Consider the following 26877-nt stretch of genomic DNA (forward strand, 5'->3'; position numbering starts at 1 on the left):
CCAGCTTCTAATCTGTTCTTTAGCTTCACTTTCACATGGCCAGTGAATTTATGTTTCTTTTCAAAGGTAGAAACCAGAGAATCAATAGTAGAGGATTCAACAATGAATGCTTTTCAATATTGTGGGGAGTGCTTTAGATTCTCTTGTGTTGGGCTTGAGATTATAATTTTCTGTTGCTGATGTGACATGCAAATCACTTGCCACTCATCAGCCCAAACATCAGTGTTGTCCAGGACTTGCTACCTATGGGCACAGACTGCTCCAGCATCTGACATCCTGCAAACAAAGCTGAGCACTTTATGTTCACCAGCAAACATTCTTAGGTTGCAGGAGTAGAGGGACTTGGGTGTACACTTACACAGATCATTGAGGGTGGCAGGACACTTAAAGAGAGCAGTAAATAAGGCATACAATGTTCTCGGCTTTATTAGTAGAAGCATAGAGTACAAGACCAGGAGGGTGATGTTGAACTTGAACAAGTTACTTGTTAGACTCAGCTGGAGTATTGTGATCAGTCATGGGCACTACATGAGAGGTAAAAATGAATTGTATTGGAGAGAGTGCAGAAGAAATTTAGAATTAGAATAGATTGAAGAAATTGGGTCTGTCCTTCCTGGAAAGTAAAAGAGAGATCTGATTGAAGCTTTCAAAATCATGATTGGCCAGATTGAGTAGATAGGGTGAAGCAGTTTCCACAGATAACAAAATATAAGAATGAAAGGGTCGAGATTTATGGTGATGTACAAATGAAGCAAGGGTGATCTGAGAAAAGACTTTTTCTCATGTGTTATTAGGGTATGGAATGTACTGCCTGGAAATGTGGTGGAGGCAGGTTCCGTTGAGACATTGAAGAGAGCATCAGATTTTTTTTTGGATAGTAATGGTGTGCAGGAAAATGTAGAAAAGGCAGGAGATTCACACAAGATAACAGAGCTGCTTCAGGAATGATGGGCTGAATGGCTTTCTACCGTACCATAATAATTCTGTGATTCTGTGACCTTATGTTGGAGGGAAAAGTATAAATGAAATAACTGATCCTCAAGGAGGTGTTGAGGTGAATCATCCACCCAGCCCCTTTCTTAAAAATGCTTCAAGCTTGCCTTTTGCATTGACATGCTGTGTTTCCCCTGTCAGTGAGGATGAGATGTAGTATTAGTGATTTTATTATCTGATTCACAATAATTCTGTGTGCAAACGGAACCTAGAAAAATAAACAGTGCATTATCTCCAAGGATACCCAGGTTCATAGAATGCTATGCTCGTATGATAGGCCATCAGAAACAGCAGAAATTACACAAATTGCCGCAGAAGGCCATGGAGGCCGGGTCATTGAGTATATTTAAGATTGAGTTAGGTAGATTCTTGAGTATCAAGCGTATCAATGATTATGGGGAGAAAGTGGGAGAATGGGGTTGAGAAATTTGTTAGCCATGATTGAGTCTGCTCCACCATTCAATGGGCTGAATGGCCTAATTTCTGCTCCTATGGCTTATGGTCTAAGCAAATGATAGACAGGACTAAGTGATCCCACAACCAATGGATCAGATCAAAGACCTGCAGGCCTGCTGCATCTTGTGTTGAATGTTGCTGGATGATTCAACAACAACTAGGGGAGGCAGCTTCACAAATATCCCATCTTCAATGATTAGGGAACCCAGCATGTCAGCTGCATGGATTTAAGGGAGTTTAAGTATTTTGGAGAGGAAAGGGAGTTTGGACTTTGTGCTGCAGTTTACAAGACAGCAGGTTTTGTGAGTAACTGGACCTTGATACCATTGTATGATGTCAGAACATGCACTTGAGTGTTCCAAGCAAGGGCCTTACCAAAATAAGGAGAAAGTGAGGTCTGCAGATGCTGGAGATCAGAGCTGGAAATGTGTTGCTGGAAAAGCGCAGCACGTCAGGCAGCATCCAGGGAACAGGAGAATCGATGTTTCGGGCATAAGCCCTTCTTCAGGAATGAATAAGCCATTCCTGAAGAAGGGCTTATGCCCGAAACGTCGATTCTCCTGTTCCCTGGATGCTGCCTGACCTGCTGCGCTTTTCCAGCAACACATTTCCAGCTCTGATCTCCAGCATCTGCAGACCTCACTTTCTCCTCAAAGATTTCAACCTACTGCGAATGCTCTTACAAGGATGCCTTCCTTGAAGAAGCTCTCTTCCTCCCTCTACAAAGATTTCAGTGAGTCCCTCTCTCACTGCACCCCCCAGGACATCTCCTCTGCACAGAAGCTCTTCAGCCACATTCTCAAACAGACTCGCTACCACAGCCACATCTCCTTCCTCAGCACCTGCCTACGGAACCGACTTATCCCGCATTCCTGAAGAAAGGCTTATGCCCGAAACGTCGATTCTCCTGTTCCCTGGATGCTGCCTGACCTGCTGCGCTTTTCCAGCAACACATTTCCAGCCCTTACCAAAATAAATCAACATCAGACTTTGGGAAGTATTCAATTTCAGCAGTTGTGCAAAAAGGCAGCAATGGATTATGTTTTCATTATACATTGTCTATTTTTTTTCTTTTTATGGGCCTCAGCCTGTTTTGTCAATGTTGAATTTAATGTCATTAACTGGCTATTTATCTCATTGCTGTTTTTGAATCACTACTTTGCATGATCTGCATAAACAAAACAGTAACTCCACTTGAAAAGTCTCACATTGGCTATGAAGAGGAGCCTGATAATGAGAAATATGATGTAAAAACAGAGCAAAGGAGGAACACTAGTTTGAGCACTGTTCCTGGATGGTCTGAGAAACCACAAGGGAAAGAATCAATATCTGATATTTTTTGCCAAACATGTTCCGAAGGCCATTTCAAATTGTTAACAGTAGCGATACATAATCCATCACGAAACATTCTTTCGCTGGGGTTTTTGTTGAAGTTTGAATGGTATATACATTTCTTAGGAAATATTTCAAGGTTATCGATTTCTGCTGGGGGAGGAAAGACAGTCAATGCATAAAGCAGTCAACCATTAGGGGAGAAATACAGCATGTAAGATTGAATGCTTGAGATTTTTCAATATTCAATTGCTGTAATTGTTTTGCCAGGTCATGTTATATTCACCACACTATCTTTGAGTACGTTAACTTTATAACTTCATGAATTCCCACTTTTTAAAATTATTGCAGATAAATATTACTCCTTTTTTTCAAACAAGTCAAGATTAACCATATACTTCAATAACAGACATTGTCTCTTTTTACATCATAAATGTATTTAATATTAATACAGTTCAATGTTTAGCTAGAAATTTAGCAAGCTGAGAAGCATGGATAGAAATTTGGCTTGGACAGTGGTGCAGAATGGCTGAAATTGAAGCAGTGTCCCAGTTATACGTAGCTCCAGACATTTAATTTCATTGATTGCAATGGGTTTATCACAGAGGGCAGTGAAGACATAAAACAGGTTTACAGTGCCACTGGAGGATGGTTCAATTGTAGTGAAGTTTACATAAACCATTTTGTTATGCATGTCACAGAGGAATTTGTAACAAAAAGTTGACAAAATCTGCAACAATTTAAGGTTTTCAAAACGTAGACATCTGGAAAACTATTTACACATACAATTATCTATATTGTACATAAAATTATATGTATTGAATTCCTAGTTAGATTGATGGTGTTTAAACCCTGCTGGTGTTGCATGTATTTTATAATTAAAGTCCATTTTTAAGAAGTTTGGTTTTTCATGACAGTACTAGTCTCTATAGTCAGCTAGGTTCAAACCTGCTATAACAGATCATCTACAGGTGAACTAACAACAATTAACCTGACAGTTGCTATGATTCCCATAAAGATCAATAAACTCCAAAAACAAAACAATCCAATGGAAAAAACCAAGTGACAAGATTTCATTTTCATAATATTACTTTTAATAATCAACCCACAATCAATTCTGAATCACCAAGAGCTATCAGACAAATTATATTTGATAGAAATTATAAGTTACACCTTAAATAGAAGGTAACACAAATTTAGCTTTTTGACCATCCCCTTAGCATTTATTGCACAATATTTTATTGTAAAAAGAACCTCAAAACTCAATCTTCCTTCAGGAGTGTTCAACTCTTTCTCTTCAAGCTATATTTGATCATTGGTCTCTTCAAATCAGCAGCTTTCCTCCATCTGAGTTGCATAGGTACATTTATTGCCAAAAGCATGCACGTCTTTAACTTGCTTGTAACATCCCGATTACAAGGATTCCCAGAATCATTTACATCCTAGTACTTGGACATCTCTGTGTACTGTACAGCAAGTTCTGGTAAAACGCAAGGAATTAAGTGACACGGGGAGTGTGCGGGTAAGTGGCATTGAAATGCCCATCAGCCATGATTGAATGGCAGAGTGGATTCGATGGGCCGAATGGCCTTTCTTCCACTCCTATTTCTTATGGTCTTAAAACAGTGGTGGTTAGTTTATTTCAATCCCTCTGGTTAAATCCAGACGTGGCTTCCTTGTTTTGTAGTTGTCTCACCTACATGATTTTCTATATCCTGCTTTTACTGTTGCTGCTATAATGTGATCCCAAAACTCTGTTTTTGTCCCATTTGGATTTAATCAGTCTCCATTTCTATGACAACCTGAGTTTTCAGTTTGTTTCCCTAGAGTTTTCATGTAACAGCCTAGAATCCTTGGTCAGAATCCCTCTATTCCCCCACTAACACCCACGCCTCTTTATCAGAAATCTGAAGTTTTCGTTTAAATTTCAGTTCGGGATTTTCTCAAACAAGAAATAGAGCTTTGAATCTCCAATTATTGCAAATTTCAATTTCAAGAGCTTTCTTTTTTGGTCTTGCAAGCAACCTTGCCTCAGTTCTGATGAGATTGTAGGGAGCAACAATACCAGCAGCACTGTTGTTTTTGAATTTTCTAAGTCTCTTGACAAAATGCCTTTTTTGTATAGATTACATTCAATGTTATTTTGAATGTAAACAAAATCCCCCAGTTTTATTATTTGTTATCAATAAATTCAATTCGTTAATAAGTGAAAATAAGTTGTGGATCAGCGACAGTTGAATATTTTACCAGTTTTGTGTAATGGGCATGTTACAACTAAAATTACTATTTTCATCCCAAGAAATGGGAAATTCATAATTACTTGTGAAAATATATTTTCACTTTATTACCATCTTAGCTTCATACATGCTACGTAGTGAAATTCCAATGTGTGAAATAAATCCAATGGAAATTTCCTCAGGAATTCTTTTGATTAGCTGTTATAGCTTTGGCAGAAACATAAAGATGGTGATAAATTATGTCTCTTGTTTCCGTGGGCTCTAACAAAACCAGGCCCATTGTTATCAGACATTGAATATACTTAAAGGATCCCAACTGTGGGTAGCTCATTAAACAAGTACCTATATAAATATTTTTTGTGTGGATAGGAGGAGCATAATTACTGTGGCTCATTGTTAATGTGTCTTCACATCATTGCCATGACTACCTCTACCTCCCATGTAACTTTAATTTCAGCGTCAGGTAGGATCCTTCAGAATTCTTTCCTCACACCCAGCTGACAAATACATTGCCTGTGGGTGCTTTACATTTGCTGCTTGCCAACAGTATCTAAGTGTGGTTCAGCCTGTAAAATGACCTGGGCTTCAAGGCTTGAATTGAAGGAATGCATTGTATCTGCTCCTCCCATAGCCACCTAAAGTGAACGTTGCTCCAGAGATTTCTAGGAGAAAGTGAGGACTGCAGATGCTGGAGATCAGAGCTGAAAAATGTGTTGCTGGAAAAGTGCAGCAGGTCAGGCAGCATCCAAGGAGCAGGAGAATCGACATTTCAGGCATAAGCCCTTCTTCAGGAAACGTCGATTCTCCTGCTCCTTGGATGCTGCCTGACCTGCGCTTTTCCAGCCACACATTTTTCAGTCCAGAGATTTCTGACAATCTTTCACCAAATCGGTTGTAAATTGGCAGAACAACAAAAAACCTTCCGACAATGGTCAAGAGGAACATCCAAACTATTTGCAAAATTTTCCTGACCTACCTTGGTCTGGACGTTTCAGAAGTTGAACTATTCTGTATTGTGAAGTTAAATGTTGAATTCCACGTATATCTGGTTTTCTAAAATTATACTAAACACAATGATTTAAATTGAAAATCTATACACTTGGGTTTACAAATCTTGTGCTGTAATGTTGGGACTACTGAAATAAAACCTGATTTGGAGGTGCCGGTTTTGGACTGGGGTGTACAAAGTTAAAAATCACACAACACTGTGTGTCTTACAATCTTATACTCCACAACCACCTGATGAAGGAGCAGCGCTCCGAAAGCTAGGCTTCCAATTAAACCTGTCGAGATAAAACCTAACAGCCATCAGCTTATCCCTTTTCTTTTCCCAATTGCTCTCTAATTTATCAGCTTATTCTTCTTATGCCATGTTTATCCATCTTTCAGGTGGTCTTTCCCTTTTCGTTTAATCTCATTTGTATCTCTTATCCCGTTACTTGTTTAATTGAGCTTCTATTTTGAACGAATATCCAAAATTGACAGATTGAACAACCAATGACTGACCTCTAACTAGAGGTCAGTATCATGACATTTCTAATCTATCCAAAACAAAATACATAATGATCTTGAAATTTAGAACAGAGAAGAATAAACAAAAACACAAATAGTAGGAAAGTGAGTATTATGGAAAATAGAAAAAATGAATTTTCCATAGATTTTTGTTCAGTTAGGGTATCCAGGATATGAAGCAAAGATTGGATAAGGTACAGAATAGTTATAATCTAATGGAATGGATAGATCTTTGATCAGCAAAGGAGTCCAAGGTTGAGGGGGCACAGACAGGAAGGTGAAGTTTAGGGAACAATAAGATCAGCCAGGATGTTATTGAATGGAAAAATAGATGAGTGGCTGAATGGCTTACCCAGTTTCTATTATTCCTGTTTTACTCCTGCAGCACAACATCCTCAAGTTCTATTGATTTGTATTATGCAGTGATTTATTTTACATAGTTCACATTTTGCATAAAGTAATTTATATTTATCATGTTACTGTACTAAAAGAAACAATATAGACATTTTAAAAAGTACCTTAGTAATTAACATAATATTGAATCTGATGTCTATTATGCAGTATTTCTGTTCAATTTGCTTATTACATGAATAGTGGTTGAAATGCAACCTTTACAGAATGCAGTATGGGTAGTAGTGGAACAAGTTCCTGCTATAAACGCTATGTGTTATGTAATGTTATGTGTTATGCAATAGAAAGTGAAAGTGGGCGGGAATTGTTAGCAAGCAGCTAATGCACAACCCTACATTTTGCATTCCTGCCAAAGTGAAGCTTTACCTCACACTATTTTTATATTTTCCCACCAGAGGCTTTTTTTTTGCATGATTCTATTGTCAGTAAATGATACTTGAAAATGTTTTGTACTTCAGATTAACTTCTAGGCACAGGTGGCAACAGAAAACAGAATGCTACAATACAGCTGTACCTGATTAGTCTTTCATTGCTGTAAACACTTCAAACTGGCACCTACAGCTCAAAGTATAATATGAAAAGTAATACTGATAATTGCTGGATAAAATCTATCAAATCACTGCTAGAAATTTTAGGAATTAAGTTGCAGTATTTCAGCAGAAATGTACACCTGTGTGAAAAGGTCATTGAAAATACTTCTTTGATAATGCCAGAGCTCAAACCTACTTAAGGAATTTTGGCAAACTATCCAGTGTTATACTGAAAGTGTTTTCAGGTAACTGTACTGAGTAGGAGAGATTCCGTACCTGTGCATTCAATGCCTGAAACATTTCTTAACAGTAATGTTAGAAACATATGCAAATACAAATCCTCCTCTCGTTTTCTTACGTATTTACTTTTTATTAAGGATTTCTTATACTATTTGGCATTGTATCGATATTTCTGCTACAGCTTTATAGGAGCACAAGCAAAGGAATCCTAAATATTACTCTGTACAACATCTTTTTGACAGCCATTCTAAGGCCAGATATCTTCTCAGAGTTTCTCCCTACCAATCACCTTGCACATAACCATGGCCTAATATCAACAACAAAGAAAGTTCACATGGTTTATCCAGATTTTTCTCTTGAAGTATTGATGGGCAATTGGGTGAACCTCTGAGAAAATGTTTGGCCACCATTTTGTTTGCAGTAACAATTATTTCAGCTCAATGCATCTTAGTATTTGAAGGCAGTTGTTGGACAAACTCTTGCAATGAACTGATTCCAAGATTAATTTGTGTCTTCACAGCTGTTCCTCCAAAGCTGAAGAAACTGAAGAACCAAACTCTTCTGGAAGGACAAAAGCTTTCTCTGAAATGTGAGGCAGTAGGAAATCCCCGACCCACTTATAAGTGGTTCAAAGATGGAAGAGAGATAAAGAAAAATAAAGAAATCAGGATAAAATCTGGGAAGTAAGTTTACAAAATATAGATTACTGTTTTTACATTTGACATTTTTTTTCAAGAATTCATTGGGTATTTAACACCTTTTATGTGAAGCACTGTATAACTTACTTTCTACTTAGCATGACTTTTACACTTGATAACAAAATGATAAAGAAAACTTCAGAGAATAATTATGCCTTAGTAGAAGTGAGGAACTGTAGTATTTTAACACAACTATCCTCTTTTCCTATCTGGGCCTGGGATTGAATCCATCTCAGACTGATTGGATGAAAATGACTTCTGTCTGATTGATGTCAAAATTGGATGAAGGGAGTTTAATAAGGGATTTTAATAATTTCCAGTAAACATGACTAATCAGAAAGGCCACTAGGAATATCTGGGCTTGAATGAGGGAGCATAAATGGAACATTGTTACCAATATAAAAAGAAGGAGCCTCAGTTTGGCTTGGGATTAAATATTCAGGATCATCACTACCATTTCAACGATGACATAAAAGTAATTGTTGTCTGTTAATGACACAAGTGCTGACCCTACTAACTTCCCTGGAGTTGGGCCATTCAGGTATTAACATAAGTATCATGCCAGTATGTGAGACATCTTTAGAGCATGTAGGAAAATTACTTGTTAAATTTCTTTGGTCAAACGAGAGTAACAAGGGATGGGCAGCAAATACTGGCCTTGTCAGAAACACCCACATCCAATGAAAGACTTTTTTAAAGTTCTGAAACTGCAGTGGCATGATAAGGATCTGATGGACTGGAATATTTCCGTGACTGCACCCCTCCTTTACAGAGCTCCAAATTGTAAATGCTAGCGTCTATCAAAATGCTAGTGTTTTGTGTAGCCAGTCCTTAAAATAAATCTTTATATTGCTAATGGAAAAAACAATTGTGTGACGTATGATGAGTGAAGTGCCATTCCTCTTATGATCAAAGTAAGGAGGAAGAAACTGATACAAGAATCTAATCTAATCTAATCATCTCTGCTAATGCTGCTATATAACTGCATACTGGGCTGTTTATGAGATTGATGACTTATTTTTGATTTTACTTCCCATTTTGGATAAGTACCTTCCATTCATTGGTATTACTCTCTAATAACACAACTGAAGTCAAAAACTCACAGTTTGGTGCATTGGGCCAGAAAGCATGAGTGCCTTTTTCATTTTGTTTTGCAGTTTCTAGTTTATAATCATTAAGTCACCACTGAAATTAAGATCTCATCAGTTGTAAATTTTCACTTCATGTAAGGAGACAAGGTTTGTAGTTGAATGTGAAACTAGCCAATAGGTCTTCATGCAACATTAACAGATGTAGCAGAAAAAGCTCTTAAGTGAAGTTAGACACTTTTGTTCTAAAATTCACTCACAGCTTTTGTTTTACAAAGGCAGTTTTTACTGAATACGTCTGGTATTTGAAGTCATAAGCAAAGCAGTTTGATCTATCACAATTAGTCCAAGCCCCCTCCAAAATTCTGGAAACATTAGGACGACATAAGAACAAAAGAAATAGGAAGAGGAGTAGGCCATCTGGCCCATCGAGCCTGCTCGGCCATTCAGTAAGATCATGGCTGATATTTTTGTGGACCCAGCTCCACTTGTCCGCCAGTTCATCATAATCCTTAATTTTTTTACGTTTCAAAAATCTGTCTATCTTTGCCTTAAAAATACTCAGTGAGGTAGCCTTACTGTGCATGGCGTTCTCCAGATTCACAATTCACCTTTGGATGAAAAAGTTCCCCTCCAACTCAGTCCTAAATCTGCTTCCCCTTATTTTGAGGCTATGTCCTCTCATTCTAGTTCACCCACCAGTGGAAACAACCTCCCTGTTTCTATCATGTCCATTCCCTTCATAATTTTATATGTTTCTACAAGATCCCCTTTCATTTTTGTGAATCTGTGAGTGTAGTCGCAGTCTACTCAATCTTTCCTAATAAGGCAACCTTCTCAACTCCAGAATCAACCTAGTGAACCTCCTCTGGAACCCCTCCAATGCCAGTACAGCCTTTCTCAATTAAGGAGACCAAAACTGTACACAGTACTCTAGGTGTGGCCTCATCAGGATCCTCTCCAGTTACAGCATTACCTCCCTATTTTTAAACTCCATTCCTCTAGCAATGAAGGACAATATGCCTTCTTAATTATCCACTGCACCTGCAGACCAACTCTTTATGATTCATACACAAGGATACCCAGATCCCTCTGCACAGCAGCATAGTGCAACTTTTCACCATTTAAATAATAGTCCATTTTGCTGTTATTCCTCAATGGATGACCTCACATTTACCAACATTGTTCTCCATCTACTAGACCCTTGCCCATTCAGTTAACCCGCTCATAACCCTCTGCAGACTTTGTGTCCTCTGCACACTTTGCTGTACCACTCATCTTGGGGTTATTATGCGAACTTTGACACACTATACTTGGTCCCCAATTCTAAACCATTTTTATAAATTGTAAACAGATGCGGTCCCAATACTGATTCCTGAGGCACACCTCTAGCCGCTGATTGCCAATCAGCAAAACACCCATTTATCCCCACTCCTTGCTTTCTGTTAGTTAACCAATCTTCTATCCATATTAATACACTACCTGTAATGCCGTGGACCTTTATATTATGCAGAATGACAAGTATGAGTGTAGCAATTTGCTCAGCCATCCTAAGACGCTGGTGATAAAGTTTTAAAATACTTTTATCATGTTACAAAATATTACAAATCAATTTCAAACATTCCAGAAATTTTGCAGAATCCTATCTTAAACAACCATTTTCAGGATTGGTCCATTCAACTACACTGTGGATGTCTAAAAAAGAAGACAGTGAAACCTTTGCAAACAAAATCCTCTGACCCACTTTCCACATAATTTCAACCACTGCACCACAGATTCTTATTAAAACGCAGAAGTTGAATCGGTGATTTGACCTTAGCAAGTGACTCATTGACAGGATATATGTGAAAACGTCAGTTGATTTGACCTCCAAATTCTACCCTTGTTTCTTTTTGGCAACAATTCAAGATTGCCTGGGAATTTTCTGGAACATTTTGATAGAGATCACAGCTACCCTGGTTTCTTTTTCTCAGGAAATTAGAACAATTTTTTTTTCATGGTAGTTTTACTGAAAATGTGATTTGCATGAATTTCCTTCAGCGTTTGCCTGCATCTCATATTGCATTTGCCAAAATGATCCTTAGGATGACTCTTCAGTTCTCATACACTTTATCTCAGTTGTTTTCTTAAAGCACTGGAAAATATGATTTTGCTGCAATTACAGAAGCAATATTAAACAACCAAGCAGAGTTTGTGATAGAGAAAGTGAGAACTGCAGATGCTGGAGATCAGAGTTGAGAGTGTGGTGCTGGAAAAGCACAGCAGGTCAGGCAGCATCTGAGGAGCAGGAGAATTGACATTTCAGGCAAAAGTCCTTCATCAGGAATCTGAGTTTGTGATGGTATTGATGTTGAAATGGTTAGAGATTTCTCTCATAACCCAACTGAAACTGAATCTGGGATTTTTGTTCCTAAATCAGGTAACAAGATCTGTAGACCCCTACAGGCCATTGGCCCAACAAGTCCACACCGACCCATTCCCCTATCCATATTGCACCATATTTCCCCTGACTAACACACCTAACCTACAGAGCCCTGAACACTATGGGCAATTTAACATGGTCAACTCACCTACCCTACACATCTTTGGACTGTGGAAGGAAACCAGAGCCCCCAGAGGAAACCCATGCAGACATGGGGAGAATGTACAAACTCCACACAGACAGTGGCCCAAGGCTGGAATCGAGCTGTCAATGGACTGACACTGATTCTGTGCTTATACAGGAAGTGAGCTGTTGAGGCACCCCCAATCTTGCAAACAATGGGAACTCTTATTGACAGATGTGTATTTTCATTCTGTGCTCTTGAGCTCACTGTTTAAATCTTAACATAAATACTTTGCCGAATGAGATGTAACTCCCTGGCACACCGTGCCGCCTGAAAAATCAGAAAACTTCCCAGCATACCTCATGGAGAAAGTTAGGTGGAAGTGGGTACTGCAGATGCTGGAGATTAGAGTCAAGATTAGTGTGTTGCTGGAAAAGCACAGCAGGTCAGGCAGCATCAGAGGAGCAGGAAAATCAACATTTTGCGCAAAAGCCCATCATCAGGATGAAGGGCTTATGCCCGAAACATCGATTTTCCTGCTCCTCAGATGCTGCCTGACCTGCTGTGCTTTTCCAGCAACACACTAATCTTGATTCATGGAGAAAGTTGCCAGGTGCTGGGATATTTGTGTGGGGGAGTTTGGAGTGCTGGTGGCACAAGATGCAGTCAGGCCTACCTCCTCAACACTCAAGTACTGTTGCATGCTAAGCCAGGCTATTTAATGAACCCTTCTTCAGTTCTCATACACTTTATCTCAGTTGTTTTCTTAAACATTTGATGCCCCTAGCCCACACTCTTCATGCTCCCTCTTATCCACGCTCACTGCACATGCCCATAGATGTCAGCTCATGTTAACCTATGACCCCACTCACTTCCAAAGCCCCCTCATACCTGTCATCCTGACTCATGCTCCTTATCTGTGTGTTGACTCAGGTCTAGATCTGTTTCTAACTCCCTCCCCCACCCCACCTTCATGCCAACTCATTTGCAAACCACTACAGATGACTTCTAGAACTGTATGGAGATTAAATAAAATTCTCAGTATTGATTACAGAGTTCTTCATATACAAATTATATTCCCGTTTATGAAAACATGCTAAGAATATTTAAATATCCTTAAGTACCTGCTAAGGTAGTCAACTCAGTCACATTAGGTAGATTTAAACAATCCTTAGATAAGCGCATGGTTGATTTTGGGATAGTGTAGGGGAACGAGCTGAGAATAGTTCACAGGTCAGCGCAACATCGAGGGTCGAAGGGCCTGTTCTGCGCTGTATTGTTCTATGTTCTATGTTCTACTTAATCCCATCTTAAAACAAGCCCCCTCATATCATTCATCAACCCATAACTGAGACAACTAATCCTTCAATAAGCACTTTGACTTGTCAATCAAACTGAATTTAAAACCACCTCCCCTTTACACCCAACTGTGATTTATAGATTGTAAAAAGAATTACTAACCTTTACTAATGGTCCAATTATAGCACTTAAGTCTATATCAGTATCTAATTAACTTTCTAGAACAGATTTTTTCCAACACCACAGAGATGCAAACAAGCAGGTTTTATTTTAAAACAGTTTGACACTTCTACAGTTGTTACCAACCTTTCAAGAGCATTTATAACTTTAGAGGTCTACAATTCCCTCATTCTGGGAAAGGGCCCTTGCTGTGGCACATGTGAGGCCTGTTTGAACTGCACATGGAGTTCAAATATTCCTGCTGAGTACAGATTTCCATATGTGAGAGTCATGTGACATGTGACCCCAACGTCCTCGTTCTCCGCCCCCGCTCCCACCTCCACCACCCCACAAGCCCCAGCAAAAACAGAATAAGTCAGAAAGAGGTTAACACTGAAATTTCCATAAGCTGCTTTGGAAGGTCTTTGAAGTCTGCACGACTGTGTCAAAAGAAAGGTCTGAGAGAAATGTTTGGAGTCTGCACATGCACAGTACAATGTGGAAATCCGAGGACTGTCACAGATTCTGTCCTTATCCGGAAAGTGAGCTGTTGAAGCACTCCCAAGCTTGCAAACAATGGGAACTCTTATGGACAGATGCATATCTTCACTCTGTGCTCTTGAGCTCACTGTTTAAATCATTAACATAAATACCTTGCTGAAAGGGATGTAACTCCCTTTTTAATGGCATCCTAACTTGACAATTATTGCTGAACACCCTCACTGACCCATTGTACAATGTTAAATTTATTCACTTATGATTTTAAAGAAGTTCTACCTGTCATAACTTTTAGAAGTTTGTTTATATTGACACGTCAGAACCTCCCTGAATCTAGTCATTGTCATTTATTTTGCAATCTAAACATTTAAGTTAAAAGTGATGGATAATTCCTGGTCTGCAAAGATAGACTACTTCAATCTGTTTATTGCCATCATTGTTGTTGCACACCAAAGAATTGCTTTGACTTGGTGCCTGCTTTGAAGAATGGAAAATACCACAAGGATCATTAGATCTTTGAGTTTCTTTCTTCAACGTCAGCACTGAGCACTCTTGTTTCATCACTTCCTGCAATATTTTATCCAATATGTCTGATCTTTGCAGGAATTGTGTAACCTAAGTGTGCATTAATGGTATTAATGATCTTTTAACAGGACATTAAAGTAATGCAGTTTTATTTTCTAAATGTCTTTGTCTGATGTACTGCTGGCCAGATATTTAAAAAGTGGAATGTTGGACTTGTTATTTCAATTAAATCCCAGAAGTTTCATATTGCAAGAAATGAAAGGAATGTTCTAATGGTTGGACACTGATGTTACCAACAGCCTACCAGAATACAATATTAATCAGAACAAATGCACTCATAATTTAAGCTGAAGACTGTCATTTAAACTTCTTGGAACAAGGAAAATGAGTCAAAATATAAGTTGCAAATGGATGCAAATTCTGTTGTTGTGAATCCACATGTCTTTTCCAACTTCTCCATTTCATTCCTCTAAAATATGTTTACAAATATTTACAAATGTATACCTCTTAGAGTCTGCTTTGGTTTCTTTCCGCAGAAAAAACTCAAGACTTCAAATAAATAAACTGAAGGTGGAAGATGCTGGGGAATATACGTGTGAGGCTGAGAATGCATTAGGCAAAGACACTTCAAAAACTACCATTAATGTGCAAGCGGGTGAGTCTGTATATGTTCTATAGTTTTTAATGTGTATAGTGGACAGCATTACCATATCAGTATTCTTAGGGGGTCAGTAGAATTTGTGCTGAATATCATCATTTTTTCAAAAAATATGTTTACGTACAGTCAGAATGTCTTCATGTATTCACTTACATTTTATAAAATGACAGCATTGATTGAACGCTATCTCAAGAAGAAAGTGCCAATAACCTAAAGCTAATGGAAAAAATTTATGCTGGTAAATGGAGTATCAGCTATTTCATTATGACAAAGTTGTTGTGACCATGGATAGGATTTAAGAAGAGTATTAATTCATTTGCATCTTTTAACAAACAGTTCTTGACAATTATTGTTGATGAAGAACAAATATTGTCCGGGATCCTGTTCAGGTTATAAAAGGAGTTAAGTAAGTACTGAAACATCAATTGTTTCTGAAGCGATTTGTCCCTCCTTCAGCTGAACTGCTGCCATTTTGCACAATGGTAGAATCAGACATTCTGTAACTTCTGCCTGTGATTTCTTTAGTCCCAGCAAAGCTATTCTTATCTCCCATTTCAGTCTTTTCCCCTGGTACAACCCTAGGTTCTTTCCTTTAACTCTAAAGAATCCAGATTTAAATTGTGAACTGGCTTAGACTGTGATCTCCAGGACCACATTAAATACTCCTTAACTTTTTTCAATCTTTTGCAAGAATGATACATTATTTAATGATCCTGGAAAGTAGCTCTAAACCTTGATGGCTGTTCTCAGCTTTTAACTATCTTGTTAAACTTATATTCTTTCATTTTCCAGCTCCGCTCTTACAAGAAGTGCTAGGAGCTCCTCGCCTTTTTTCCCACTTTGCCCCTTCCCCACAAAGCTCAAACTCCCCTAAATATCCACTTCCCTACGTTTCTGTTCTGTTCCTCCTCATGTCATCAAGGGTTGAGATGTATTTACTCTGTTAACTCTATTTTGGCTGTATTTGACAACACTCAGCATCCTTTCCTGGCCATCAGGATCACTGTTACTGTCTTCAGTTTTCTCTTCTTGAGTACTATCCCCAGCCTTTTAAATTGGTTGCTCTCAGTCCCCTCCTTTTCCCAAGCCTTTGACCATATTGTTGTAATGCAAATTCATACACTGATTTCCCATAACGTCATGTTTGTGTATTTCCAATCAGGTTCCCACCCGTGCCACACAACTGATATGGTCCTGATTCAGAGTCACCAATGACATTGTCTGTAGCTCTGATTCTGCTTCACTGTTAATTCACATCTTTCTCATCCTCTGCATCTTTGACATGATTGGCCACACCGTCCTACTTCAACAATCTCATTTCCATTTTCAAGCTGATTAAGATTGTCCTTGCCAAGTAACACTATTACTTAACCAGTCATGGCAAGAGATTCACTTGCAATGGTGTTTCTTCCTGCTTCTGCACAATTATTTCCAGGGTCCTTTGCCACTTCATTTTTTCAATCACATACTGTCCCTCAAGAGCTTGAAGGTTTACAGTACTTCTTCCTTGTGTTGCTCTTTAGCACAGACACAAAACCAGGCAGCTACATCAATCGCACACCTGCAGCATGTGTCAGCAACTTATGTGACAAACCTGTTACACATGCTTCAACCAAATGGACACAATTTAAAGCCGATGGGGAGTAGTCCTCAGTCTGGCCAATGCAGGAAGACTTTGGTTTGGGGATCCTGGAACAGTAGGTCAAGGGCAGCACCAATCCAGGAGCTTGGACACAATCCGTCAGCAGTTTGGAATTTTCAAGGTCAGGGGATCCCTGCCTCTACAGTATTGGGAGATGGGCTTCAGTCAATTCCACGAATCCAGTGTGATCAGTCTGAAAAGTACTGATTAGCATGTTAGAGAGCTACGCAGAGATCAGTCAGGGGCCTGCTCACCCATCAGTTGGGGCAGTCTGTCCAAGTCTGTCAGGCAGATGAGCCACGTTCAGTCTTTGGGGATCAGCTCAATGAAAGTTGAGGGAGTTATCAGGGAGGAGAAAGTGAGGACTGCAGATGCTGGAGATCCAAATAGAGAGTGTGGGGCTGGAAAAGCACAGCAGGTCAGGCAGCATCCGAGGAGCAGGAGAATCGTGGGAGCATTTTTGTAGTAGGGAAATTTGGGAAGTCAGTTGTGGGGAATGGAGGCACTGTCCTGGGATGTACAGGGGAAAATAATTGTGAAGGGATGCCACTAATGATGTCATAGAGTCATACAGCACAGAAACAGACCCCTTGGTCCAACCAGTCCATACCAACCATATTCCCAAACTAAATTTGTCCCACCTGGCTGTGCTTGGCCTATATCCCTCCAACCATTTTTTAAATTCACGTACTTTATCTAAATGTCTTTTAAACGTCGTAACTGTACCCACATCCACCATTTCCTCTGGAAGTTCATTCCACACACAAAGCACTCTCTCTGTTTTAAAAAAAAATGCCCCTCATGTCCTTTTAAAATCTTTCTCGTCTCACCTTAAAGGTATGCCTCCCATCTTGAAATCCTCCAGCCCTGTGAAAAGACATCTGCCATTCACCTTACCTATGCCACTCATGATTTTATAAACATCTATAAGGTCGCCCCCTCAAACTCCTCAGCTCCAGTGAAACAAGTTCCAGTCTATCCAGCCTCTTTCCATAATTCAAACCTTCCATTACCATCCTGGTAAGTCTTTCCTGAACCCTCTGCTGCGTAATAATATCCTTCCTTTAACCGGGCAACTAGAACTGGACACAGTATTCCAGAAGAGATCTCATCAATGTCCTGTACAACCTCAACATCACGTTCCAACTCCTGAACACAAAAGTCTGAGCAATGATGGCAAGCGTGCTAAACACCTTCTTAACCAGCCTATCTATATGTAATGCAAATTTCAAAGAATTATGTACCTGAACCCCAACGTCTCTCTGTTCTACAACACTACCCAAGGCATTGCAATGCCTTGCATTTATCGAAATTATCCGCCATCTGCCACTCTTCAGCCTATTGACCCAATTGATTAAGATCTCTTTGTAATTTTAGATAACCTTCTTCCCTGTCCACTATTCCAGCACTCTTGGTGTTATTCACAAACTTACTAACTATGCTTTCTGTATTCTCATCTAAATCGCTAGTATAAATGACGAACAAAAGTGATCCCAGTACTGATCTCTGTAGAACACCACTGGTCACATGCCTCTAATCAGAAAAACAACCCCCACGATTACACTCTGTGTCTCCTGCCATTAAACCAATTTTGTATTCAACTAGCAAGCTAATCCTGAATCCCATGTAATCTAACTTTATTAATTAGTCTACCAAGTGGAACCTTGTCAAAGGCTTTACTAAAGTGCAAGTTAAAAGTGTCTCCCACTCTTCCCTCATCTGTCTTCTTGGTTACTTTCTCAAAAAACTCAATCAAGTTTGTGAGGTTTGATTTCTCTCACACAAGACCATGCTGAATATCCCTAATCATTCCTTGCCTCTCTAAATGCATATAAATCCTATCTTTCAGAATAACTGTCAACAACTAACCCACCACCGGAGTCCGATTCACAGGTCTACAGTTCCCAGGCTGCTGCTTCTTACAGGCCTTTTTAAAAAAAGGCACATTAGCCATTCTTCCACTCATTCAGCACTTTACCCAATGATGCAAATATTTTTGAAAGGACCCCTGCAGACCCCTGCAATTTCCTCCCTAACTTTCCATGAACCTTTCACATTTTCTTCCAGCGTAAAACATGTATCAGACCTGACTTCAAAAGAATAGTTCCTGAGTTCCTGATATTTGCATTGCTATCAAACCAGGGTTAAAAACACTCAATTCAATGGTAAGTATTGAATGGTTGAAAAAAGAAAGTACATTCGTAGAGGAACCATATTGTCCTCACATCATGACTGGTGCACTCTGACTTTTGTTTTCTTTGACAAAGACTTGGTCTTCTCTCGCTTGTGCTTTGAATTTTTTTCTTGACATCACAAATTTATGAGAAGCAAGTGGGAGATGTGAATAGTGAATTGGAGGAAAATGGTTATCACGGGAGGGCCACAACCACCCTTGCTTTGACAAGGGGACACAGTGCAATACTATGGTTAGCATGGCTAAGCTATAGGCTGGCTATTAGGGAAGAGTGACATTCCCTTATACAGGGTTCTAAAATGGAACGATGCTAAGGTTACGTGATCTATGTTGCTTGGTTCTTAACTAATAACACGTTTATGAATGTGCACTTGTATTTGCAATGGCTTGTTAACCAAGTGACTCATATGCCCTGAAGAGTATTTATTTTTAGTTCCCATCCCACTACATACATGAGTCTACATATCATCATCAACGATGCTATCAAGCAGCACCTGTTCAGCAATAACTTGCTCAGTGATGCCCAGTTTGAATTCTGCAAGGACTACACAGCTCCTGAACTCATTACATATTTTTTTTCAAACATGGACAAAAGAGCTGAATTCCACAAGTGAAGTGAGAGTGATTGCCCTTGACATCAAGGTGGCATTTCACTAAGTGTAACATCGAAGAGATCTAGCAAAACTGGAATCAAAGTGAAGTAGGGAGAAAACTCCACTGGTTGGAGGTGTACCTAGTACATAGGAAGATGGTTGTAGTTGTCATCTCAGCTCCAGGACATCTCTGCAGGTGTTCCTTAGGATAGTGTCCTAGGCTAATCACCTTTATCAACTTCATTAATGACCTTCCCTCCATCATAAGGCCAGAGGTACGGATGGAGTGATGTTCACTGATGATTGCATATTGTTCAGCACCATTCATGACTCTTCAGTTACTGAAACAGTCTGTATTCAAATGTAGCAAGACCCCGACAATATCCAGACATATTCATAATTGGTAAGTAACATTCACACCATACAAATGCCAACAATGGACCATCTCCATTAAGTGACAGTCTAACCATGGTATCTTAACATTCAGTGACGTTACCATCACTGAAACCCCACTATACATCTTCTGGGTGTTGTCATTGACTGAAGTGGACTGGTTATATAAATACAGTGACTACAAGAGCAGGTCAAAGGTTAGGTATCTTGCAGCGAGTAACTCACCTCCTGACTCTCCAAAGCCTGTTTGTCATTTGCAAGGCACAAATCAGGAGTGTGATGGAATACTCCTCACTTCCCTGGATGGAGGCAGTTCCAACAACACTCAAGAAGCTTGACATCTTTCAAGATAAAGCAGTCCGCTTGATTCGCATCACATCCACAACATCCACTTCCTTCACCACAAATGCTCAGTGGCAGCAATGTGTACCATCTACAAGATGTAGTATAGAAAATCATCAAAGCTTCTTCGATAGCACCTTCCAAACCCATGACTATTTCCATCTAGCTAGACAAGGAGAGCAAATATAAGGCAATATATTGATGTTCCTTCTGTGCTGGTTCTGTTTCCTGGAATTCTCTCCCTAACAGCATTGAGGGTCTAACTACAGCATATGGACTGCTGCAGTTCAGGTTGGCAGCTCATCACTACTTTGACAAGGGCAATAAATTCTGTCCCAACCTGTTACATCCACATCCATGAGTGAATAACGAGAAATGAAAACTTAGACAACTGAGGACAGGGCCTAGAGAAAACAGAGATCAGCAAATCATGCAGCTGCTCAACCCACTGTTTACTTCTGTAGCAAATCTGTCAGAGACTGCTGTGGGGGGGGCTCCCGCACCACATCAGGTGATGCTCAATACAAATTTGACCACTAATGTACAAATCGTCATTTTATGAAGTAGATGTCTGCCAAAGACCTACCAGGCCATGTTTGTAGCTCAGTAGCTGCTATGATAGAATGCACAATGCCTTGACAGTAATCTCACTGCAAGGCGTTTTTGTCAGATATAGAGTTGATATTCATTAGATTATTATATAACAATTCACTTCACTTACAATTGGGGCCCCTCTGGGCCTGTATAATAGATCTTATGGATTATTGTGGCTTTTGCTTTTGCAGGAACATTTCAAATTGCTGGTTTCTTTTCATGTTTAAAGTCTTCTATTTGAGTTGAGTCAGGTGATTTCCAACATCAGATTTTCCACTGGCAATTATGAGATCCAAATATAATTATATAAAATATCAGGGAAAAAGGACTTGACTAATTGCAGTGTTCTTCTGTACTGGTGTAAATATTAGGAACAAAGAGGATACAATTGCTGTTCTAAAAACAAAGTACTGTCAAAACTCGGCATGTCTAGCAGCATCTTTGAAGAGAGAAATAGTGTTAACATTTCAAGTCCAATGACTCTTTGAAAGATAATATTGCTGTTCTCCCAGTAATGTGTAGTACTGATGTACAGCAGTGTATTAAGGAATCTTAAATGCATAAGGAAAATGATTTAAATAAATGTGCCTATGATCCATAACCCACAGCTCTAGTAGTTAAATTAAACATTCATGTAATAATCTGAAAGGAATGTTCTCAACATACAGTGCTCAGATTTAAGTTAGCATTCTGGACAGAGGTCATTTTATCAGTGATGTATTTATTCAAGCAGATTACTGAACTGTCTTCCCTCAACATTTTTAAGCATGGTAGAAAGGATACTGTATTACGTTGCATCAAAGAAGAATGAAATAATTCCACAAGACCTTTCTTATGACAGCAGTTTCTTTTTTTCACTTCACACAAAGTCAGTGGGTTCATAGTGTAGTGACCAAACCATAAAGAAGTGCATTTTAAATCTCTATTTGGTGCCATAAATTTTGCTAAGGCAATAATTCTTTCTACAGTAAGTAGCTGCTGCCAAAACTGGGTTAATTCTGTTTATCTTTGAAATGTTAAAATGGAAAGTTTACAGTCTGAAATTAACATGATCACTTTGTACTGGTTACAGATCTGATCTGTTATGAGCAACATCTTTAGACGTTTTACTAGTGTTCACTGACAACATCAGTAGTTTCAAACAATGGTAGATTAGATCTTTAAGTGGTCATAGCAGGAAACATTTGGTAATTGAATAAACAAAGTTTTGTGACAAATAGCTCAATTTTTAAAACTTAGTCTTTTTTTGAGGAATGTATAAATGAATGTTTATCACTCAAATTTAGCAATCATTTTAGCCAATGGAACATTATTTTTATGATTTTTAAATGACATTTACGGGATCATCCTTTAGGGGGCAATGTGACAATTGTACGGTACATAGTTTATTATCACTGCATGCCCTAATTGTGCTAAATTGTTAGATTGTTAGGCTTATTGTTGAGTAGGCCAAGAAAAGTAATGATGCAAAAGATAGCTGCTGTTCCAAGTAGTGGTTAACCAGTCCATTGTAATGCACAGAACTAAATTATTATAATTGTACTATATATAAATTATAATGCAGCTGTTTTAGGCAGGAAGTGTAATTGTTCTGAGCTTTAATATTTAAAAATGATAACATTGATTACTAACTTATCGAATGAGATGTCCAGTTTATTCACTGAGGTGTTAATGCTTAAAAAAACTATAATCACTCAGTTGGCAGGAAGGAAGTCAATGTTAAGTTGCATTGTTTAAATCTCTCAACCCCATAAAATTGCTAACTGTAATTATGTTAACTTACATTGTTAGTTAGACCTGAACTGAAAAATGTATAAGTGCTTGTTTCTTGAATTGTCATTGTGCCAAATGTTGTGAGGTAAATCTCAGTCAATATATTTACAGATAGTAACCTGTGATTAAAAAACTATTTGTTACCTATTATTCTCTCTTTGTCCATTTTTCTCTGTCATGTGCAGTCATCATGACAAGAACAATGTTAGATTGTCAAATCTACATTGCATGATGGCAAAACCTGCGACCTGAAGTAATTCATGAAAATCCACATCATTCAAGGCCACATTATATTTTTAGAAATGTTAACAATTTAGAAGGGATTCCTACATGACCAAAGCTTTTTTGTGGGTTGATAGAAGTGGTATTTTTGAGCCGGAAGAATGCTATCACTGAGGAAAACAAACAATTACATTGTCCTTCAACATACTCTGAAAGCTGGTTTGGTGCTGCTCCAATTTAAAGTCTAAACAGGAGTACTAAGGATGTGTGGTTCATTTTTTTCCTATCAAATCCACCAAGATCTAATGATGCACATACAACAACACATTGTGTCACTGGACAAGTAACCCGAAGTATGTGCAATAAGTTGATGATGTTATAGGGTTGCACAGCACAGAAGCAGATCCTTCACTCTAACTCGTCCATGCCAACCAGGTATCCTAAATTAATCTCATCCCGTTTGCTAAAGTTTAGCCCACATCCCTCTAAATTCTTCTTATTTATATACCCATCCAGATGCCTTTTAAATGTTATATTTATACCAGCTTCTGTAAGCTTATTCTATACACACACCACCTTATGTGTGAAAACATTACCCCTTAGGACTCTTCTAAATCTTTCTTGTCTCACCTTAAACCTATGCCCTCTAGTTTTGAACTCTCTTACCCTGGGGAAAAGACCTCTGTCCATGTCCTTCATGATCTTATAAACCTCTAAGGTCAACTTGCAGCCTCCAGGGAAAACAGCCCCATCCTATTCAGCCTCTCCCTAGAGCTCAGATCCTCCAACCTTGGCAACATCCTTGTAAATCTTTTCTGAACTGTTTCAAGTTCCACAACATCTTTCCAATAGGAAGGAGACCAGAATTGCATGGAATATTCAAAAAGTGACCTAACCAATGTCCTGTGCAGCCACAACATGTCCTTCAAACCTCTATACTCAATGCACTGACTAATAAAGGCAAGCATACCAAACACCTTCTTCACTACCCTGTCTTCCTTTGACACCGCTTTCAAGGAACCATGAACCTGCACCCCAATGCCTCTTTGTTCGACAACATTCCCCAATAAGTGTATAAGTCCTGTCCTGATTTGCCCTACCAAAATGCAGCACTTCACATTTATTGAATTTAAACTCTATCTGCCACTCCTCAGCCCATTGGCCCATCTGATCAAAGTCCTGTTAGATTAGATTAGATTACTTAATGTGGAAACAGGCCCTTCGGCCCAACAAGTCCACACCGACTCGCCAAAGCGCAACCCACCCAGACCCATTCCCCTACATTTACCCCTTCACCTAACACTACGGGCAATTTTAGCATGGCCAATTCACCTAACCTGCACATTTTTGGACTGTGGGAGGAAACCGGAGCACCCGCAGGAAACCCACGCAGACACTGGGAGAATGTGCAAACTCCACACAGTCAGTCGCCTGAGGTGGGAATTGAACCCGGGTCTCTGGCGCTGTGAGGCAGCAGTGCTCTGAGGTAACATTATTCACTGTCCACTACGCCTCCAATTTTGGTGAATCTGCAAATGTACTACCTATACCTAATGGTTCTGAATTTTACATTTCACACATGTTTGTAGGTAGGAGGGCATGTAAAATTCAGTGAGGGAGCTGTCTGAAATTTTATGGGGGCAGAAGTGAAGGCAGCAGATCATCAGACAATGTTACTACAGAAGACCATAAGTGATAAATTAATAGCCATTTAAGGGCCTCATCCCACCCATACTAACATTATACCTTGTGGGGGAGTGGTCCAGGCCATGCAGGATGTCTTCCAGCTTTAGGTGTACAGGCTGGTGTCAGCAGGGTTGAGGGAACCTCCTTTCACAAACCTCTGAACCCATCATAGACAGTCCCGCCCCAAGGTCATCAGGCTCTATAATCTCTCCTCTATGACCCGAACACTCCAGCCAGCAGTAACGTGATTGTCTCACAACAGTGCTGTCAACTGGCCTAGCCAGCCAGGGAGCTATTTTCAAAAAGATGACTCACTACCAGTTTCTCAAGACCAAAAATGTCTGTTCAGATCTGCAGAAAGACAATATTAAGAAACATAATTAAATAGAACCAGTTTTTCTGTACGCAAAAAAGAAGTTCTGAAAATGTTGGGTATCTGAGACAGAATTCCAGCTCCCAGTGTTAGACTGGACCATGTGCTACTTAAGATGCCATGTTATAAACATAGTAAACTGTACACATTTAAAATCTCTGTGACCAGTTCCTAATTTACAGCTGACAGCATATACTATACATCCTCGGTCAAAGGCTAGGAATCCTGTAACCAGTATCTCACCACCTGACTCCCTAAAGATTGAGCGCAAGACACAAGTCAGAAATCTGATGGAATTCTCCTTTTGCCTGGATGAGTGCAGCTTCAAGAACACTCAAGGAGTTTGACACCATCCAGGACAAAGCAGCACAGCTGATTGGCACATCCTCAAATTTTCACTCCCCTCTACGACCAACACACAGCAGCAGCATGTACCATCTAAAGATGCACTGCAGAAATGAAAGACCCTATTAATAGTACCTTCCAAACCATGATCACTACCATCTAGAAGGACAAGGGCAGCAGATATATGGGAACACCACTGCTGGCAAATTCGCCTCCAAGCCACCCATTATCCTGACTTGGAACTATATTGCCATTCCTTCACTGTTGCTGTGTCAATGTACTGGAGCTCCTTCCCTTACAGCATTATGGATCTGCCTACAGCAGGTAGACTTCAGAAGTTCAAGAAGGCAGCACACCCCCACCACTTGCTCGCAGCAATTAGGGATGGACAATAAATGCTTGCCCAGTCAGCCAAGTCCATATCCTCTGAATAAAGAAAAGAAATGAGTACTTGGAGTTTACTGTATGTAAAGGGATGCTGTAAAACATGAAATTGGACATTTTCAAAATTGTAGCTAATCTGTACTATTTTAGTTGGTAAAATGTTAAGATTAGGAGTAGAAATAATTGTACAGCTGAGACGACCTTCAATATTCTAGAAAACAGTTGTGAAATAATAAGTTTGCTTGGGATTGTCTCACTTTGCTGTGAATCTGATTGATTAGGGATGAGATACGAACATTTTGAACAGAGGGTTTTGGCTGAAGTTATTTTGTACCTCACTGCTATGTAAAAGCTAGCCGTTTCTTTTGTATTAGTGTCAGTTACAAGCATATGAGCAGAAGAACCTTAGCAAATGTAACTAAAGTAAATTACTCAGTTTGCAAGATCAGTGCCTGAATGTCAAGAGTGCTTTCATTGAAAACATATGTCTGAGTATTTGATTTTTTTTTTCCCTAAATCCGCAAGTGTCAGAAATGCAGGAGCATGTAATTTGTAAAATGAGATAACTTAACAGGTTTACTGTGGAATGAACTCTTTTGTACTGAGCCAATTTGTTTGCAATGAGTAATAGGATATTCGAACTGAGAAATTGTGTTAGTAACCTTTAGACAGAATCTGAGACCAAATAACTGAAGTCTGCAAGATAACAATTGAGAAATGTATAAATCTCTCCCTTGATGGTTACCTGACAGTGTGGAAAAGCAAGTCATTTGTTTTCAAAGACGAGGTAAACTTGTTGTTCTGTGATTGCACAAAGCAGATTATAACGTATCACTAGCCTCATTAACAACCTCTCTGATTATTTTTTTCCCAGTAAAGTTAATGGAAAACAAAATTGAGCAGTGTTTAAAATGGGTTTCCAATTTGCAATGGTCCATTTTGTGCCATCATTAAGACCAATTCACCTTCACAGATTGCTGAAGCATATAATTTACATATTCTTTGCAATGTTACTTCTCTGACAACTTCTGAGGAAATTTTAATTAATATAAGCAAAATGTCTCATTATTGATAAAACAAAAAGGGTCTGCCTTACACAAAGATTAGGAAATGGCAGCCAAATGTGAAAAATGGATGATAATTAAATGGGGCAG

General features: G+C 39.1%; 1 protein-coding gene across 3 annotated transcripts in view; it reads left to right on the forward strand.

The window, feature by feature from the left end:
• Nucleotides 1-26877, forward strand: part of LOC122556662 (pro-neuregulin-2, membrane-bound isoform-like) — a 691404-nt gene that overhangs the window by 560326 nt on the left and 104201 nt on the right. For all 3 annotated transcript variants that reach the window (XM_087995354.1, XM_087995352.1, XM_087995353.1), the window contains exons 2-3: nt 8232-8394; nt 15061-15179. In XM_087995354.1, the coding sequence (XP_087851480.1) occupies nt 8232-8394; nt 15061-15179 (282 nt within the window). The remainder of the gene's footprint in view (nt 1-8231; nt 8395-15060; nt 15180-26877) is intronic.

This window comes from Chiloscyllium plagiosum, unplaced genomic scaffold, assembly GCF_037043375.1.
Source record: "Chiloscyllium plagiosum isolate Xiang-an unplaced genomic scaffold, Cpla_swu_hap1 HiC_scaffold_16, whole genome shotgun sequence".
Classification (NCBI taxonomy): domain Eukaryota; kingdom Metazoa; phylum Chordata; class Chondrichthyes; order Orectolobiformes; family Hemiscylliidae; genus Chiloscyllium; species Chiloscyllium plagiosum.